This window comes from Corvus hawaiiensis, chromosome 2 (assembly GCF_020740725.1).
Source record: "Corvus hawaiiensis isolate bCorHaw1 chromosome 2, bCorHaw1.pri.cur, whole genome shotgun sequence".
NCBI classification, from domain to species: Eukaryota; Metazoa; Chordata; class Aves; order Passeriformes; family Corvidae; genus Corvus; species Corvus hawaiiensis.
Window position 1 is genome coordinate 1,181,367 of NC_063214.1, and position 19,115 is coordinate 1,200,481.

Genomic DNA, 19,115 nt, shown 5'->3' on the forward strand with positions numbered 1-19,115 from the left:
GGCTCTTTGTCTCATTCTCCTGGCTAAGCTTAAACTAGACAGTAAAGGTTTGTGATTTGGGTGCAGAAGTCCAAGTCTCCAGCCTTCCCTTTGCCTGTGCCCTGAGCTGCAGCTCTGAGCTGCATTGGCATAGTCAGGATGCTCCAGGATGGTGCTGGGAGTGAGTGCTGCTGCCTGGATTGGCACCATCTCCAGCAGGTCTGCCGGAAGTAGACTCTGAAAGAAAAAAAAAGAAGAGGGGAAAAAAAGAGGAAAAAGACAGGGGGTTGTCCCTCCGACAGCTAAATAGTCCCTCCGATAGTTGAAGTTGCTTCTCTTGTTCTCTGTTGGTCTCCTGGCCAAATCCCACAGTTCTTGCTGGATTCTTTTTCAAACCAGTTTCCTCTCAATTCAGCCGAAGCTCCCTTTGGCAGCAGCCAGCAGGAATTGCCTCTCTCTTAGACTGAGGATTTGCAGAGGGAAACAATCCAAGCGGTCGGGTAAGTGGGGAAAGCTCTTCAAAAGTCCTCAAAATGTCACAGCCTGATTTTGCAAGGTCATGTGCCATCCTCTGTTCTCTGCAAAGTTAAACATGTTAGAACATTATTTGCCGAGCTGGGGCCACTGCAGTGGAAGTGTTCCTGTAGTTGTTACTGCAGGCATCTGACGTGGGCATTGTTCAGGACCTCTTGACTTGGGCTCCTCGAACAGGCCCTTAAGAGAACCTGTTTGCTGGCAGCCACGAGGGCTTGCTGCCTCTCTGAGGTGCGTTCCTGTGCCAAGAGACAGCCTGTTGTCTTGGATCTCCCCTCCTGCCCCAGTATTATTCTGGGTTTGTGTTCAGCTTTGTGCTGGCACCCAAGACGTGGTTCCCAGCAGCACTGCACTGCAGGCACACTCTGACTTGAATTTCGTACGGAGGCACAGCAGAAACTGAAAAGTGTGAGTTTTCAAAGCAGACTTCCAGCACCGAGGAGAACTTTGGGAGGGTCAACTCCAAGAAAAACGCTGTCTTGGCAAGACTGAGTGAAGCAGCACTGCTGCAGAGCATCCCGGCCATGAGGTAAACTGACCTCTGGCCAAGCAAATGTCTACAGAAGCACAACTTCCTGAGCTGGGATTTCCCCAAGTGTCACTGGCAGAAGGAGAGAGGATGACTTGGACTTCTGCTCGCTGAGCCACCTGGAGGTTCCTCCTGCCTGGAGCAGCAGAACCTTGTTGGGTTGTTGGCAGGTCTGGGAAGCTGCCCAACAGGAGCTGGTGCCTCCTGCGTGGACACACGGACGGGGCATTCCTAGGATGAGTGTGACCCTCTTCCCTGCTTCATGGCAATTCCATACTGCTTACAAAGGGGATGCAAAATGTGTCTTCTCTGGTGGCAGCAGCTCTGGCTCCCAGATTTCTCCAGGCAACGTTTGGTCCTTTAAGCTGTTCCTTCTCAGGTTTATTTTTTTCCTCAGGGCCTTGCTGTGACTGTTTTTGTGCAGTTTGGTGCCAGTCAGCTTCATCCTCCCCCGCCTCTCTCTCTCTGAGATTCACAAGCCCTCCTAAAGCAGGAGCTGGCACCAGTCCCCCGTGCCCGTGTGTGTGGGACACGTGCTGGTGTTTGGGTGAGGACACGTGCCCGTGGTGGAGTTTCAGCTGCTTGGTTCTGCAGGCAGCATCACCCTCTGCTCCAAGGAGAGAGGTGCTCACCCTGCCCTCACCTGCACTCGTGTGCTTTAGCCCAGCCTGGACTATTTTAGTGCGGCGACGGAGAGAAGCAGCAATTGCTCATATGATGTGTCACACCATAAACTTCAGGAAAGTAATTCATTCCAACAGTGTAATTCTAGGACTTGGGAACCAAAAATACGGGCTATTACTCATCTTTGTATCTCATAACACAGAATAACCTAAACCAGTTATCTATTTACACAGCAGAGGTTTAGCCAAAAGCAGAGTCTTGAATGTCAAGAGCCACTGTTGCTACATATTGAGAGTAATTACTTGCTTTATCATTTATTTTTTTATTTCTGTGCCAATATTGGCCAGGAACTCAAGTCAGGAGGTAGGCATGATGCAGAAACAAAGAGCCCCTACTTGAAGCTTGGGAGAGCAAAGCTGAGTAATTGGCATGTCTTGAGTAGGCTGTGAAAGCTCGAATGTGTTTGTTTTATGATTACCCAACATCTACAGTATTTTCTCTACTGAATGCTTTTTCCTTCTGCTTGAATGAAATTTCCAGGTGCATGCACACATATCTACGCTGCACAGGAGGCTCTGTGTGTTAAATCTGTCTGGGCACATTTGGTCTTCACTTGCCTTGGTCTACCTCTGGATGAACTCAGAATCAGGGATATTTAGCTAAGTCAGCCCTGGGGTAGCTCCATGCAGAGTTTGATCCCTAGAACAGGGTATTGCTGGAACAAATCTGCTGTTTCCACCTTGGTCAGCTCTGTCAGCTGTGCAGGGGGATCTCTTGGACCTGAAGGAAGGGGTCCTGAAGGGGGAAAGGTCGCTCAGAGCTGGGGTGAATCCCAACCCTGCTTTGCTTGTCTGCTGGGATTGGTGGGGTGCCTGACCAGGTATCTGTCAAAATTAAGGGGAAAGTTTGTCCTTAAGGCATAGAAAGCTAATTCTTGGTGATGATGGAGAAGTCCTTAAGTAGTCACGTGGTTGGCTCTGGGTTCAGGGGGTTGCTCCACCTCCAGAGCTGAGCTAAGGCACGTGTAATGTGCTTTTTTTTTTTGTCAATGAGTTGGGGGTGACTTACCAGTATGAATAATAGACTGCTGCTCTGTACTGTTACCACTCCATGTTTTGTACCCTGCAGCTGTGGAAAATACCAGCTTTTAAATTTTTTTTAACTCTTGCACAGATTGCATTGTGCTGCCAGCGTACAGTGCGGTATGTCATGTCTCTGTAACCTGTGAGTTTTTTTGTTCTCACCAGAGTAAATCCTGTGGTTTGCTGTCTAAATAATCTGTGCAAGCCTCTGTGCTCAGTTCTATCTTGTTGGATGAAAGAATGTACTAATTTAAGTCCCTTTCCTTGGTGAATCACCTGAGGCTTTCAGAAATGGCAAAATTAAGCTGATTTACCTGTTGTTTTATCTGATGACTAAATGTTGTCTCTTTAATGTGAGTAGTCAGGAATGTAGCCCCCAGGTGTTTATGGTTCTGATGCCGCTCTGAGTTCACCCAGCAGCTCTCGTGTGTGGTGTTCAGCCTTACCTCTTTATCAGGGCTATGTCATCAGAATGATCTTTCCTTAGCAGACACACATTCAGCCAATAACACACTCAGCAATACTGTGTCCTGGCTCTTAGCACACACTAGGAAGCCCCAATTCCTGCAGTTTTACCCTTCAATTTCAAGGCATTGGTGTCAAAGGGTAGGTGCAGATGACCAGGAAGCCTGAACGTTTCCAGGGATCCAGGGGCAGCCACAGCTGCTCTGGGCACCCTGTGCCAGGGCCTTGTGACCCTCACAGCCAGGCATTCCTTCCCAATATCCCATCTAGCCCTGCCTTCTGGCAGTGGGAAGCCATTCCGCTTGTCCTTGTCCCAAGTCCCTCTCCAGCTCTCACAAGAGAGAAAAAGCAGAAAAAAGAAAGGTGCCAGGAGAGTGGTACCAAAATGATTTTGTTTTTCATAGTGTGTTTTTATCCTGTTTAATCATGCAAAGCCAACGCTTGACTATAGTTTAAGAAAATTGTCACGGAGGGATATCATCTCCAGTTGTGTATTCAAAGCCGGGAAAAGCCAAAAGCGACACTTCAAAGTTGTAAACACCAGTCTGGAGGCTTTCTGAGTGAACAGCTGCAATAAATGCCCAGTGTTAAGCGTGTCAAGTGTTTGTGGATGGTTAGTGGGATCATCTCCTCTCCTTTGTTACTGGTTTCCCTGCAATAATTTTTGACTGTCGTTGGACAAGGAAATAAAGGATGGACGAGTCAGGGGGGTCGGAAGAACTCTCTGACCTGTGCAGCTGTGCCTGAAGCCATGGTGTGCCAGCTGAGAGGGACATCCTTTTGACTCCTTTTTTTTTTAATGGTTGTTTCTACAAGGTTAGAGCAACAAATCATCGATGTGACAGCTAACAGCCCCCTCTCCTGTTTTCTCCTTAGGTGGCAGTGAAAGTAATTGACAAGAAAAGAGCCAAGAAGGACACCTATGTCACCAAGAACCTGCGGCGGGAAGGGCAGATCCAGCAAATGATCCGCCACCCCAATATTGCTCAGCTGCTGGATATACTGGAAACTGAGAACAGCTACTACCTGGTCATGGAGCTGTGCCCTGGCGGCAACTTGATGCACAAGATCTACGAGAAGAAAAGGCTCGAGGAGCACGAAGCCCGCAAATACATCCGGCAGCTCATCCTGGCAGTGGAGCACCTTCACCGGGCAGGAGTCGTGCACAGGTAATTTGGGAAAGCCTCTCTGGTGGGAAAGTTTAGATCAGATCCTCGAAGTGGCATTTATTTGTACTGTAAGGAGATTTCCTTATAACAACATGTTCCTGAGAGCTTTCTGGCTGCTCTTCATGGTGTCGTTTGGATGCTCTTATCTTGGGCATTAGGAACTGCCTGCAGAAAGCGCTTAAGCAGCTTCAGGTGAGCACTCAGGAGCTGTGCTGACTCCATGGCCAGGGACTGGACTCAATGACCCCTTCCAACCCAGGATATTCTGTGGTTCTGTGTCCATAAAGCCTGTGCAGTCCAGAAGTAGGGCCCTTTCCCTGCAAGCACTGTTTTGCCTCTCCGAAGCTCTGCACCAACACAAGCTAATGAATCCTTTCTCTATTTCTTTGACAAGGTGGCTGTGCCTGTTGCTTCACTGGTGGAAGTATGGCAGTGTGGGGAGAGGAGCTCATTTGCCCAAAGCCTCGCAGTGCCAGGGCTGGGCAGAGGCTCAGTGGGACCACTGAAATCCCTGGCTTCTGCTTCCCTGCTCTTTGCATTTGTTGCATCACCTCAGCAGGGCCTCACAGGATGGAGAGAGCCAGAGCTGCTGCGATGCATCACTTTGTTTCTTTGGGAGCTTCATCCCCAGAATCACAGGATATGCTGAGTTGGAAGGGCCCCACAGGGATCATCCAGCCCAACTCCTGGCCCTGCACAGGACACACCAAAAATCCCACCCTGTGCCTGAGAGCGTTGTCCAAACTCTCCTTGAGCTCTGTGTATGAGCAGGATGTGCATCTCCTGGCAGGAGGATGCTGTGGAGTTAGGAGTTCACTTGGGCTTTAGGGAAATAGGACAAGCTCAGCAGAGAGAAGCCTGATGAACAAGGAGTAGCTGCCTCTGCCTGAAGCCCCTGAGCAGCAAGTGGGAGATCTGGAAGAGTGCAGGTGGAGGTGTCACATGTGACTGCCTGTCCCTGTACCTTTCTCTGCTTCTGTGCTCTTGGCTGCTATGGAGACAGGAGGATGGTGGGCTGGCTGGACCTTTGGAGCCAGCATCTCTCCTCTCCTGTTCTTAGGTGTATTTATAGGGCGTTGTGCTAAGAAGGAGGCTCTGCTTTCTAAATTTGGGCCAGCTGGTGTTAAGTCTGGACTCCCACACAGTTCCCGTATGATGCTGAGCAAGTTGTGTAGGCCCCATCCTCTTGGGTTCTGTGGGCACGCTGTAGGAGTCAGACATCTGAATGCTTTTGAGGATCTGGGTCTGCATCTCCTTGGCTTCACTGACTGTGCAGAAGGTGGGGAGCTGCCCACAGCCAGCTCCTGCAGCTGTGCCCAGCTGTGTGCTGAGCTGCCCACCACTGTGCGGCGTGGGTGCATCTGGCTCGGTGGAACTCCATGTGCTCTGTGAAAGCTGCTTTTTTTGTCTTGGATCTCTGTGTGTTCGCTGTGATCCATTAGGGATAACTGCTATGTGCACAGGCCACCTCTGGTCTTACCTCAAGCTACATTTCAGGTACCACTGTAATATAAATATCTGAGCAGCCAGCAGGTTCTCTATCAGCCTCAAAACTGCTGATCTCTTTAAATTATTAACCCCACAGTTTTGAGGCAAGGACAAGGAAGAAGTTCACTTACTGCTGTCAGGGATCAGTTGATACCCAGTATTTAGCGAGAGAGATGAAGGAAATAAATCAAGTTTCTGAGATGGGCAGAGGAAAAAAGGCAGGAACAGATGAACATGTTTAGCTTTTAACAGCAGGATTGGGTCAGCAGCAGCAATTCCTGTCCCTGAAAAATTCACCCTCTGCACAGTGGCCAAGGCACTTACAGGGGGCTGGTAGGCTTGGCTTTGATTGCCTTCTTTTTCAGAGAGTATTCAAACCCACGTTTTTGACAAAAATAGCTTGTTCCCCAAGCACAAGCTGGAATCAACAGGCTGTTATGGTGAGAAGAGGGCAAGGCTCTGGGGCCCAGGGAGAGCCTGAGTTCCCATGTGGATCCTGCAGGTTTGGCTCTCACCCCTTCCCTCTCTGCTGCCTCTGTGAGCTTAGCACAGCTCCAGAGGCTGTGGGAGGAGGCAGCAGCCCTGAGAACAGTGACAGTGCTGGGCTTCCTCTGGCAGCTGAGCTCTGTCTGTCCAGCCCTGTGGCATTGAATTAATCCCTACCCCAAAGGCAGCCTCCTCCATCCACCCTGTTTCTCGGATCACTCTGCAGCACTGAGCTGCTTCTTGGGAGGCTTCCCCACGGTGAATGAGCAGGACTAATTCTGCTTAAAATGATAGAACTTGACAGAATCACAGGCAGCATATCTGCAAGTATTTTCTCTGGCTTAACCCGTTCAATGTGTTGCCTTCTTCTGCAAGCCAAGTGTGTAGAGCAGTGTAGAGATGCAGGAAAAGCCCTGGTAGTGTGATCTGGTTTTATTCTCCTGGCTCTCTCTGAGCAAGAGAGGGAGAGAAATTAACAATTACCTCAGGAGTTGTCCTTCAGCATCTTGGGCCTCTGACTGTGGCAGCTCTAAAAACAGGCTACTCAATCAGCTACTGAGGGAGGAAAAAAATAGTGCAGGAGTCTGATTCATTCTCTGCCTGGCTGCAATGGCAGTGTTCTGTTGTTGTTGCTGTTATTTTTAAAGCAGGTAAAAATACCAGCATTTTCATGTGCGTGGTGATGCGGGGGCGTTCGAGTTTGCCACGTGTGGAAGAAACTGCAGCATCCTTGACCAGAAAAGGGGCTGCTGTTTGTCTCTCCAAATGCTTCCCATGGAACGGGGCAGGGCCCTGAAAAGCTTTTTATTGGCTTTTCTATTGCAAAAGAAAACCATAGGTTTTGTCTGCATTATTTGGGGAATAATGTCTATGGCTTACCCTGTTCGGCTTGGGATGAAAAACCCCAGATGGAATAAAGTTGCGTGAAATTTGCTGATGTTATTTGATGAGTATTACTCAGGAAGCTGCATGGCTTACTATCCAGACTTGGCATGGCAGAAAAGCACTCAGAGCACTGGTCTTTGGGCAAGAGCAGGGACCCAGAATTCAGTGGAAATGCTTTTGTTAAGAGGCACTGATGTGTGAACAGCCTAAAATTGAAGCACTTCAAGAAACCTCATTTTTATTTAGAGATGTAAAAACACCTCCAAACTCATGTTTGACTGTATAGATGTATTTTAAAATTCCAACTTTGTCATCTGCTCAGATGGATGAAGTCTGCAAGTTCCAGAGTGCAGAAGCTGCATCTTTGCTGAGGGGTGCCCAGGGTTCAGAACTCCTCGGCTGCTCGCTGAAAACAAAATGCCACTCTTCTATATATAATTTCATGTTATCATTTGGGTTTCTTTCCCTCTATCAGGAGAGCTGTTTGGCTGCTGCTAAAAATATACTTGTAACAAGCTCAGCTGTGAATCAGGTAGGAATATTTATCTTTTCCTCTGACAGAGGAAAACAGAACCAAATGGCAGGGTCTGGTGGAGCTTTCTCTTGGCAGAGGGTGTTTACACAGGCCTTCATGCTGTCAAAAAGCAGCATGAGCAATGAGCCCTCTGGGAGCATAAGGACAGCAGGGAAAATGAAGTGAAAGCCTTGGTGCTTGCCACTGCATCCCACAGGAAATTCTCAACAACCCTTTTAAAGTCATTTTTACAAAATTCAGTCCCATTCAATGCAATTACTGTCAGGTTGTCAAAGAAAGGAATTGAATAGTGTATTGGTAGCAGAGATGGCTTGCTGTATTCCCCTTTTTCGGCCCTCATGGCAGCAGATTCCTGCCTTTCACTGCCATTTGGTGATTAGAAGCAGGTCAGGAGTTTGAAAGAGATGAAAAACCGCTGTGGTTTTGGGCAGAGTTAGGTGATGCCACATGATCCAGTTGCTCGGAGTGCCACAGGATTCCTCATTTGGTACCTGCTGTTTGACATGTTGGCTTTGATAACTTCCAGCCTATTAATTTTAAGTGCCAGTAGTCTGGCTGCTGCTGCAATATTTATGACAGATCCTGCTCTACAGAACAAACTCTCCTTTTGAAGTGCAGAGCTGCTTTGTCTTTCCATGTTATTTCAGATTTCGGAATTACCTTTGGGCATTCTCTCTTGGAGTGCTCTGGTGTAAACAAACTAAACTTCATTTTAGTGAAGACAATGGACTGGATTCCTCTTTGACAGAGGCAGCCACATGGAATCCAGTGACATTGTTACTGACAGAAGAATTGGGCTCAATAACATTTTGCTATCAAAGCCTTTGAAATGAATACTGATACATAAGTGTGGTGATGAACCCAAGTCTCTGCAACCTGTCCAGCTCTTGCATAAGGCATGAAAGTGGCCTTGAGGGTTGATAGTTAAGGAGTGATTTTCTGTGGTGCTGTTGTGATTAAAAATAAGATTCAGGAGAGAGCAGCCAACAACTGCTGCTGTGCAGCTGCTTGCTGGAGAAACCTTCTTTCTCATCCTTCCTCCCCCAGACAAGAAATAAAGTGTGAAATGCAAAACTTGCCTTTTGCAGCCTGCTGCCTGCCCTGGCATGGAATAAACTGCTCTGGGAGCAGCTGATGGGGTCACTCGCTCCAGGGATCCACTTGTGTTCCTCACTGCAGGCACTGGCTGCAGTTGGGGTTTCCAGAGTGGTCCAAAGAGATAAATCAGCCCCATCGACAGCAGAACAAACTCCCAAAGAAACTTAGCCCATAAAGATGGTGTATTTTCAGATCCAGGGAATGCCAACTGTGTGCTGCCAGCTCCATGAGCTGAGAAGACATAAATATCTGCTGGTTCTCCACACTGTGGGAATGCAGCTTGGCCTTCCTTGCCTGCCTTCATTATTCCTAGATGTGACTGACTTGTCCCATAGTTAGAGACTCTCAGCATCAGGGAACTGATCCCTTAGGCAAAGGTAGCACTTCTTGTTCCTTTTGCATTTAGTGCCTGAGGGTATTTTTAAGTTTTTCCAGCAATGAAAGCTGAGAATTTACTTATGGGGGAAAACCCATAAATAATCCTTTAGTTGTGTTTTTTTGAGGAGCTGTGACAGTGAAGGAACAAGATCAGATTTACTTCAGGGAGGGAAACTGAAAGTGTCCAGAGTCCATGCTTTGTTGCAGTGGAAAAAGAAACACCATTGCCCCCAAGAATGTTTGGAGGCCTGAATTTCATGCTCTATATGATAAAGGGTTTGGAAAATAAAAGGCAAGTAAGACACTCAGTGAAAGCTGGTGAATAGTCTGGACCACAAGTTTTGGAGCAAACTCAGGTAAGTCTCTTTTTGTGAAAGATAATTAAAGTTTGTACTGGACAGAACTGACCTAGCGAAGCATTTAGGATGTTCATGGAAATGGGTCCTAGAGCAGGTATGCAGTTGGGTTGTACCACCACAAAGAGAAATGTGGGAAAGCCTGTTGTCCTGGCTCCTGGTATTGCTCCAAAAATCAGTGCTTTCCTGTTGGGGTGGACCATTAGATCAGTTAGCACTCACTGGCAAATCTGCTGAGAACAGACAGATGGGTAAACAGCTTTAACCAGGTTTGCCTGCACTCTCTACTGAGGCAATATTTACCTTTCTATTTTTTTTTCCTCTGATGGCTTTAAAATGCTCTGTAATATTTACGTTTTGTTCTTTTTTTTTTTGTTTTTTCCTTGAATCCTTTAAAATATCTTTTCTGGTGTTCATGGTTAGTCCTCCTGTCATTCATTTGTTGATTGTCTGGATGTCTTTCCCCCTCAACTTACAGCTTGCATCTTTCCCTTTCTTGCCTTTAAAGTCTTGCCTCTTCTTAGCTAATATTTCATATACTCAGAGCTTCCAAATGGTCTTTCTCTTTGCTTTGAGATGCTGTACTGAGCATTGCAGTGCTTCTGTTGATTTTGGTTTAATTGGAGGTTTTAGAAGTGGTGGGGGCTTTCGTTTTGTATTTTTTTTTTATCTTTCCCAGACTGGTTTTTTGGAAGTCTCTCCTGTTAAGTTCCCGGCCCTGATATCTTCCTGGAGACCAATCACAATGTCTGTGAAAACCTCCATCTGCAAGCAATAAAGATGTGAGACATGAGGCACTAAGCCCTTTTTTGGCAGCAGAGGGAAGCAGAAGTGGGTTGATCTGGATCCATCTGGCAGGGCAGGTTGTCCCTGGATCAAGCCCTTTCTCAGCAGCGCTGGTTGCCCTACAAGGGAAATGCCTTTTGGAGGACATGCAATAACCCCCTGGGATAACCCCTGAGGATACTGCCAGAGGAGGGAATATAATCACAGAGTCATAGAGGGGTTGGGGTTGGAAGGGACCTTAAGGCTCATCCAGTCCCACCCCTGCCATGGGCAGGGACACTTTGCACTGTCCCTGGCTGCTCCAAGCCCCAATGTCCAGCCTGACCTTGGGCACTGCCAGGGGCAGCCACAGCTGCTCTGGGCTCCCTGTGCCAGGGCCTCACCACCCTCACAGGCAGGAATTCCTTCCCAATATCCTATCTAAGCCTGTTCTCTGTCAGTTTGAAGCCATTCCCCCTCTGGACTGGCTCCAGCAGTTCCACGTCCCTCTGCTGTTGGTCCTCAGGGCTGGAGGCAGATCTGCAGGTGGGGTCTCACCTCAGAGGGGCAGAATCCCCCCTTCACCTGCCCATGCTGCTTTCAATGCCAAAAATCCCTCCTGTGTAGGTCCTTGTGGTCTTACTGATGAGGTGAGGGTCATTCTACCTGCAGGTGCTCTTCTGCCTCAGGTTTATTTGAAACACAGCATGGGCATGAAATGAAATGAGGAACATTTTAAAAAAGCCTTGGAGTCTTCCTTTCACAGATCCCTCCTTGAGGACGTACTTGCCTTGGTTTGGTTGGTTTACTTGTCTTATTTTATTAAGTCCAATATCTTCATCTGTAATGGAGGCATCTTTCATCACTGCCTTTGCCTTACAAAGGCAAAGTACCACGGATGTCACTGACTTCCCATAGTTAGAGCTGATGGCTTTATTATCCGTATTTTTCCAAAGCGTGCTGGGAGAAGCATCACTGCCCCTCTGAGCTGTGGATATCCCAGCATGCTGATTGTTACAAATATTTCCTGTCTGGATGGGGGCAAAAAAATCCTTGTGATGAAGACTTAGCCAAGTGCTAGAAGTCATGGACGAGTTGTATAGCAACCAAAGTGATTTTTTTTCACATTATACTTAATGCTCAGTCTGCACAGCTTGGGGTTTTGGGCTGATTTTCTGTGTGGTGTTGGACAAACCATTTCAATCCCTCAGCCTTGGATTTTACCTCTGGCGTATGGGAATACCAGTGGTGACCATCTCTGCAACGAGTTTGGGTGCTTCACCTCACAGCAGGCTGATTCTGATCTCTCTTGTAGACAGACAGACATTTTGCTCCTCTGATCTCAGGTTTATCCTTCAGCTGTGGCCTTTGGCTGTGAAGAGTAATGAGAAATTGACCTCCAGTTCCACAAACATACTTAAAATGTTTCCAGTTTGTAAGTTTCCTGTAAACTTCCAGTGCTTAAGAAACATGAAGAGCCTGGTTAATTACAGGATGTACTGACAAGTGCTTGTAATGTCATTTTGTGCCTGAAGAATAGGTGGGAAGCAGTGTGTGAAAGCACTGTTAATTTTGGGCAGGATGCATGGGGCTTTCTGCTTTTGCTGTGGAACTGTGTGTGCTGCTTTCATTATACATTCGATTATATACAAGCCTTGTACATACACTGATGAGAGTGAGGCAAAGCTGCTTCATTATTTTGGAGACTCACTCAAAATATTTTCTTTCTTGCAGAGACTTGAAGATAGAAAATCTGTTGCTAGATGAAGACAACAATATCAAGCTTATTGGTATGAAACCAGTTTGGCAATTCCAGTAATTAAAATTGTTAGTTTTATAAAGAGAGTTTTTGAGGCTTCATAATCCTCCATGTGACGACTGCTAATGTTGCTGCAGAGAGGAGCTGAGAGAGTATAGATAGCAATCAAGCTGTTCCTGACAGCATTTTGTGAAAAAAAGGATCCGAATAATTCAGCTTTAACTGGGTATGGGAATAATCCTACATCTTAAACCCACATCTTTCATATTCAAATCGGGAGCTTGGTGAAGAATTTAAGAATTGACACCACAGAAGTGGTTTATTTTATTATCATGATCGTTTCTTATTTGCTAGGGGCTGGATTCTGCCCCCGTGAGCATATGCTTCCACTGAAGTCAGTGGGAGTTGCACACATTTTTAGCAGCTGGCAAAATGTGGTCCTATATTTGTATTTGTTAAATTTGCTTCCAGCACCCAGTACAAAATTGGTTTAGAGGGCCGTTAAAAAATAAAAAAGATCAACGGTAGAGCCTTGATTGTATTTAGGTATCAGTTGTGTGGGGTGCTTGATTCATTCAAGCTGTGCAGGCATTTTGGATTAATCATTGGTGGGTATAGTCTCTCACTGCCTTGCATAACTTCCATTAATGTTAATGTGGGCATTGAAAAGAAAATATTCCTTTCATAAAACAAATGCCAAACATCTGTTTATATTTCTTTCCATGCCTTCACTTTTGCCAACAGCAGTGTCTGTGGTTGCAGACTTAAAAAGTCAGCTGACTTTCCTCAGAAAGTTTCATGGGCTGAAAAGTGGTGAAAACCACTTAACATTCAAACATCCAGGTCAAATGGACACTCACTGTGACGTATAAAGCACATGCATGTCCAAGCAAACAAGGGCAGGATGATTAATGAAATCTGAAATACCCAGGTTCTGCTTAGGGAATTCAGGTTTGGAAATGCTACCGGGACTTTCAGTGATTACTCTGTAGCAAATCAACCGCCTGGGAAAATAACAGCAAAGAGAACTCTGCATTACCTCGGCTGTGGGTCAGGAGGATACTGATCTGTTACCATGAATCATTCATCAGTACTGATGGATACCACCCATTATCCTGATTTAGCAGATAAGTGAGACCAGATGGTTTGCACCAGCGCTCTATGAACATCTGATGGATTTAAAGAACTCACATAACTTCCCTGTTATTGGGTGTTTGATTACACAACACTTTGTGAGCTTCACATCCAAACCAAGGCCTTCCCAGATGATACATGTACAATTAAAACTCATGTGCCAAAGGAAACGACTTCAGGCCTGTTCCTGCAGTTCCATTTGCTTCGGCTGCATGGAAAGGTCTCCTCGCAGTGGGTGGTGTGGGAAGCATAGAGAAAAGAGACAGTTTGATCTTCCACAGCCTCAATAAATTGTCCTCAGGTCTGCAGCCTGATGTTTAAGCAAAGCAGATTGCAGGCAGTGTGTATTCTAAAACAAAGCTATTAAATCCCACCACCCAACTGGGGATGTTGCAGCAAAAGAAAGGCTGCAATATTTTATGTAGCCTGTCTTACTAGAAATGATCAGTTGTGTCATCACCTAGTCCTTCCCAGGAAGGTTCTTCAGGAGTGAAGAACGTGTTTGGAGGAATTAAAGTGCTGCTTTTCATGACTGGGAGAAGAGACCTGGAGCTACAAAACCATCTCACGTTACCTGCTGTGGGGTGAGAGCTTGGTCTCTGTGGTTTGTCCAGCAGCAAACACAGGAGTAGCCAATAAAAATTAAAATATTGGTTTTGTAATATCTGGGAAAGGAAGAACAAAAGGTGAAATGAAGATTGAAAGTGTGACATTGAAGTCACTGCTTGTTCTTGCATTTTGGTGAGAACTGGATGCCTTGAGCCCCTTGCTTCACCCAGCTGCTCAAGGGCACCTTGGATTTGTTCCTCCTTTTGGCTATGTGACAAGGGGGTTTAGAACCTGCTCTTAGATATTCTTCTTGGCAAAATTCCCTTTGAGAGGACTTACTCTTAGCAGTCTGTTAATCACATTGAAGAACATCAGGATTGGAACTGTGGGAAATAATTCACTCCTCATTATCTACCAGCCCATGCAGTCGGTGTCTGATAAAGACAGCAGGAGAAGCCGCTCACGGACCACGCAAATTTCTTGGCATCCTGCTGGGATGCCCAGCTCTGTGGAGCTCTGCTGGTCCAGCTTGTCCAGGAGCTTGTATTTAACAGCTCTTTCCCTGTTCTGACTGGCAGAGCTCCAGGGATAGCCGTGCATCCATAGCTTGATGTGGATTCCCTGGAGGCGTTGAGGAGGAGTAGAGCAATGTGATGATGCTTCGATAGCACGAGTGGTGGGGGTGGTGGAGCTCCCATGTCAAAATATTTACTTTGGAAAACCAAGGGTGGCCTTTGATCTGAATTCTGTAATTTGCTGGGCTTCTTGAAAGGGAGCCCAAGGCAGAGGCAGGCAGTGGCAGCGAGGTTATCAGTGCTGGTGGTCGCACTGTTCTTATCAAAATCAGCAATGCATCCTTAATAAAAACAATGGAAATCACACTGTGATCACGTTGTGCTGCCACAGTGTTAATAACAATATTCTCATCTCCATGGCTATGGAATCCCTGTCCCCAGGATGCATCTGTTTGCACACATTCTGCATTTCAACAGGGAGAAAAAAGCATAGCGGCTGAAATGAATGGGCTGAAGGAAGTGAATAAGGGGTTTACAACTGAAGCAAGTAAGAGAATGAAAACCTCTCCCAGAGTATCCCTCCACGGATACTGATGGAGGGATGCTGATTGACACCATCACAGAATACAGTCCTTGTATCCTGTGACTGTAAAACATCATAGTACAGTCAAGTAATTTGGAGCTGGCATGACACAGCAGGGTAAGGACCAGGAATAAAACTATGGGGAGATATTATTTCTTTGAGTTTTAAAAAGTGTTTTATAGTTGACAGAACTCATCTCAGGCCACAGCTAATGAATACATTAATTAAGTTAATGGATCCTCTGCAGTATTTGTAAGAGCCCCGGGGATGGTACATCTCTAGCAGGGATGATTAAGCAGTGTCCAGAGACAACTGTTTTCCATCAGAGGCAAGGAAATTGTCTTGATTCTCCCTTCAGTTTTGACAGCGTTCTCCAGGAAAACCCCAGTGAGCCTCTTTAGCTGTGAAAGATGGTGATTCCTGTCTCCCCTGTGCCTGCCTGGCTCTCAGAGAGGCAGCCAGTCGAGTGGAAAGCACTGTGCCATCATTTAGGTTTCTTCCAGGCACTGTTATAATTGCATTTTTTTGTAAGCATTTTAATACTTTGCCTGGTTTTGTGAAGGAACAAGGCTTATGTATCTGCCCTGTCAGGGTGCTTCTAATACCTCGAGGAACTCCTCAAATTTCAGCCAAACTTGATTTTCAGTGGGGTGAAAGCTGAAGGACAGGCCAGCACTGCAAGTCCAGTGCAAATAAGTTGCAGGTAAGAAAAGAGCCACAAACTAATGACTGAGAGAGGATACCGAGGAATTAATCAGGTGTCAGTGTTCTTAATACTGGTGGTTTTCAGAGATTCACAGAATATTCTGAGTTGGAGAGGACCCACAAGGATCAACAAGTCCAACTCTTAATGAATGGGATTTGTTGTTCCCTAAACCCATCTTGGCCTGCAGCCACACCAGCACTGGAGCAGACAGCAGGGAGATGTTGGGAACACCCTTGGGCTGCCCGAAAGCACTTGGGAAACTGCAGCCCCTCCTGCTGAGGGGCTCCCTCTTGTCTCCAGTGCCAGCTTTGCCAGTCCCTCATTATTACTGCCACGAGAGTGTCAGATACACCCAGGGGCCAGGAATACAATAACTCAAGGCAGAAGTCAGGGAGGGGGCAGCCAAGTCAAGCCATTCCCCTTCTTGCCCCAAGGTCTCTGTGTGTTATTCCAGAGCCGAATCCGCTGTGTTTGTGCATCACCACAGCAGCCCCAGAAAGGGACCCCCCTTTACATCTGATGGTTCATTTACACGATTTAGAGGGAATGTTGAAGAAATCCCACTTCACCTTGTCCCCTCCATAACGTCCTGCTGCAGTGTGGAAGCCACGGCAGCCGGAGGTGGCTCAGGACCTGGGACAAGCTCAGCTCTGGTTGTTGCCATCCAGTTGCCAGCAAAATGTAGTTGCTTTGTGTATGAAATGGATAACTGTGCATGTTCTAAGGCTCTTTTTATTGTTTGTAGAAGCCTCTGGCTATTTAGCGCCTCGTAGAAGCAAATTACATAAAATTTTTGCATGTGGATGAGTTCTTTTTCTCCTTAGGGAGTTTGTTGCTTAGCTTTTGGAAGAAATGTTCCTTCTTTTCAACTTGTGCTCTAGCACAGTTTGACTGTGTCTCTCTTTCATAACTGTGTCTCTGTGCCTTCACAGACTTTGGATTGAGCAACTGTGCAGGAATCTTGGGTTATTCTGATCCCTTCAGCACCCAGTGTGGGAGCCCAGCATATGCAGCCCCTGAACTTCTGGCAAGGAAGAAATACGGGCCCAAAATAGACGTTTGGTCCATGTGAGTTACTTCTCAAGTTTATAATTGTTATTGCAATGAGCAGGGACATCTCCAGCTGGATCAGGTGGCTCAGAGCCCCATCTGACCTGACCTGAAATGCTCTCGGAGATGGGGCATCAACCCTGTAATAACTGTCAGATGAGATTAAAGATGAAGTACAGTCTCTAAAACCTAAATTCTTCCTTGCTCCCGGTCACTTTGGTTTCTTTTTCTGTGTGTTTTCTTTCAGTGGGGTGAACATGTACGCCATGCTGACCGGAACATTACCCTTCACTGTGGAGCCGTTCAGCTTGAGAGCCTTGTACCAAAAAATGGTGGACAAAGAAATGAACCCCTTTCCCACCCAGCTCTCCTCAGGTAATCCAGGGGGGTCGCTGGGACCTGTCCAGATCCAGTGGGTCAGAGGTGTTGCATGGAATTACGGATTGTGAGTCATGCTGCTGGTGTGTTGTGCTAGTTGGGAAAAATTCCTTTTTTCATTTTGGCCTCTGGAAGACCTGCAAGAGTTGATGTAGCAGAATTCCTTTTGCTTTGCCTTCTGGAGAAGCACCAAGTTGTGCTGAATATGAGAGAAGGAACAAATCTTTGAAATTCTGTGGAATTGCTTTTGTAGAGCAGTTGGTCAGTTTTGCACATCGAGAAGATTTTAGCACAGGGTAAGGATGGATGAACAGATTATTTTGGAATAACAGATCCCTGGGCATTATCATGACTGGGGTTGAGTGATAAACTGCCTCAAATGACCTCACATTTATTACGGAATAATGACATGCACTCAGTTATTTTGGGACAGTTACCTGGGATAACCTTTGCGTGTTCACAAAATGCAAATTAGTTGATGTCTTAGTATTAGAAATATTAATTCCTGCTTCAGAGCCATGTCACTAGGCAACAGAATCACTTTTCAGCTTGTAGCAAGGCCACTGCCAGCATTTGGAACAAGCTCTATTTGGTGGCTGGGTTTTATTTTTTTTATGCCAAATTTGTTGTCCATGGAGAGCTTCTGTCTCCTACCCTGGCAGCCTGTTTGCAAAGGGCTTTTGATAAAATTAAAAGATTGCAAACACAAAAAGGGAATGGAAACTGCTGTTAGAGGGTGTAAGAAAAAGCCCTTGGGAGTTGAGTCACAAGGTGAATTCTCCAAGTACAGATTCAGGGTTCCACCTTCCACCCGGTAGAAGGCCAGACCCTGAGCAGCAAAAAAGATCACATTGCTTTTGACAGGCTTCGTTTCACTGTTTCATCCATCCTGCCACTTAACAATGGAGACCAGATTTTCTCTCTGTAGCATCTGTAGCTCACTTGACACTGTGGTCCCCAGGGAAGGCAGTATTTTGTTTATCCTGTGAGAGCCCCAGCAGCCTGAACTTGCAGAGAGATGATGGCAAATTAATGGACTAGATTTAAACATGTTAACCTTTGCTCACTGTGGACAAAGGTGCCCATCAGTGCCTGACCCGAGCCATGGGCCATGAGAGCTCAGTGACATGGCACAGTGTGATTTAAGGTGACATTTGTTCCCTCTGCCGTTAGGCTTGGGGTCACTGGGCGGAAACTCTGCTCCTCTGCTCTCTGAATTGTAGGGGTTTGTTACCTTCTTGGGTTTATGGACCTTCTATTTTAATTGGGTCTTAATTTCCGTTAATTCATCTATAAAGTAGAGCATTTTTACAGGAGTCTGTTTTGCATGCTCAGTACATTGTCTTTCAATATCTAATTTCCTGGTTACTGAACACACAGTCCCATCATGCAGGTAGCCAGTCTTATCACTGAGCAGGAAAACACTTCATTTGTGTGACCTAAAATGCTGGGTGACAGTGAGCACCTAAAGCAATCTGGGTAGCAACAGGGAAATTTTGGAGTTGGTGTTTGGTTTTCCCGCTTAGGAACCTGTTTCTCATTAAGCTTCTTGAACAGCAGCTATCTGGTTATTGATTTTAGGTGAGCAGAGGTCAGATGGTCAGGAAGTTGGTGTTCACCTTACACATATTCCTTTTCCCTCATGTTTGCTCCCTGGGGAAATCATTTTGTTGTCCCACAGCTGTGTGGCTTAGCTGGAAAAGCTCCTTGTGCCATCTGAACTCAAATCAGCCAAGGTGCTGTTGCTCATCTCTGTTGCCCAGGTCTGGGAGCTTCCAGGGGGGAATCTTCACTTCAGAATTAGTTTCTCCCAGTCTGAATCTGTTGATCTGTGGCACTTCACAAGCTTTATTTAAGTAGTTTGCCTCTTGGCAAGGGTGGGGATGGAGAAGTAGGATTTTTAAGGAGACGTTGGGTGATTTGGAGATCAAGCATGGTGGTGCTGAAGGAGGGAGTGTGGGTTTGGGGAGGGGGATTTCTCTGGCTCTGAACCCATGGGACGTATGAGGTTTCTAACACAGACGTGGGGGAAGCACTGGAGCGAGAGGGGATGAAATGGGAGAACAAG

General features: G+C 46.4%; 1 protein-coding gene across 2 annotated transcripts in view; it reads left to right on the forward strand.

Moving 5' to 3' along the window:
• Window positions 1–19,115, forward strand: part of HUNK (hormonally up-regulated Neu-associated kinase) — a 46,329-nt gene that overhangs the window by 11,409 nt on the left and 15,805 nt on the right. For both annotated transcript variants that reach the window (XM_048293895.1, XM_048293896.1), the window contains exons 2-5: window positions 4,090–4,382; window positions 12,108–12,163; window positions 16,552–16,687; window positions 16,917–17,044. In XM_048293895.1, the coding sequence (XP_048149852.1) occupies window positions 4,090–4,382; window positions 12,108–12,163; window positions 16,552–16,687; window positions 16,917–17,044 (613 nt within the window). The remainder of the gene's footprint in view (window positions 1–4,089; window positions 4,383–12,107; window positions 12,164–16,551; window positions 16,688–16,916; window positions 17,045–19,115) is intronic.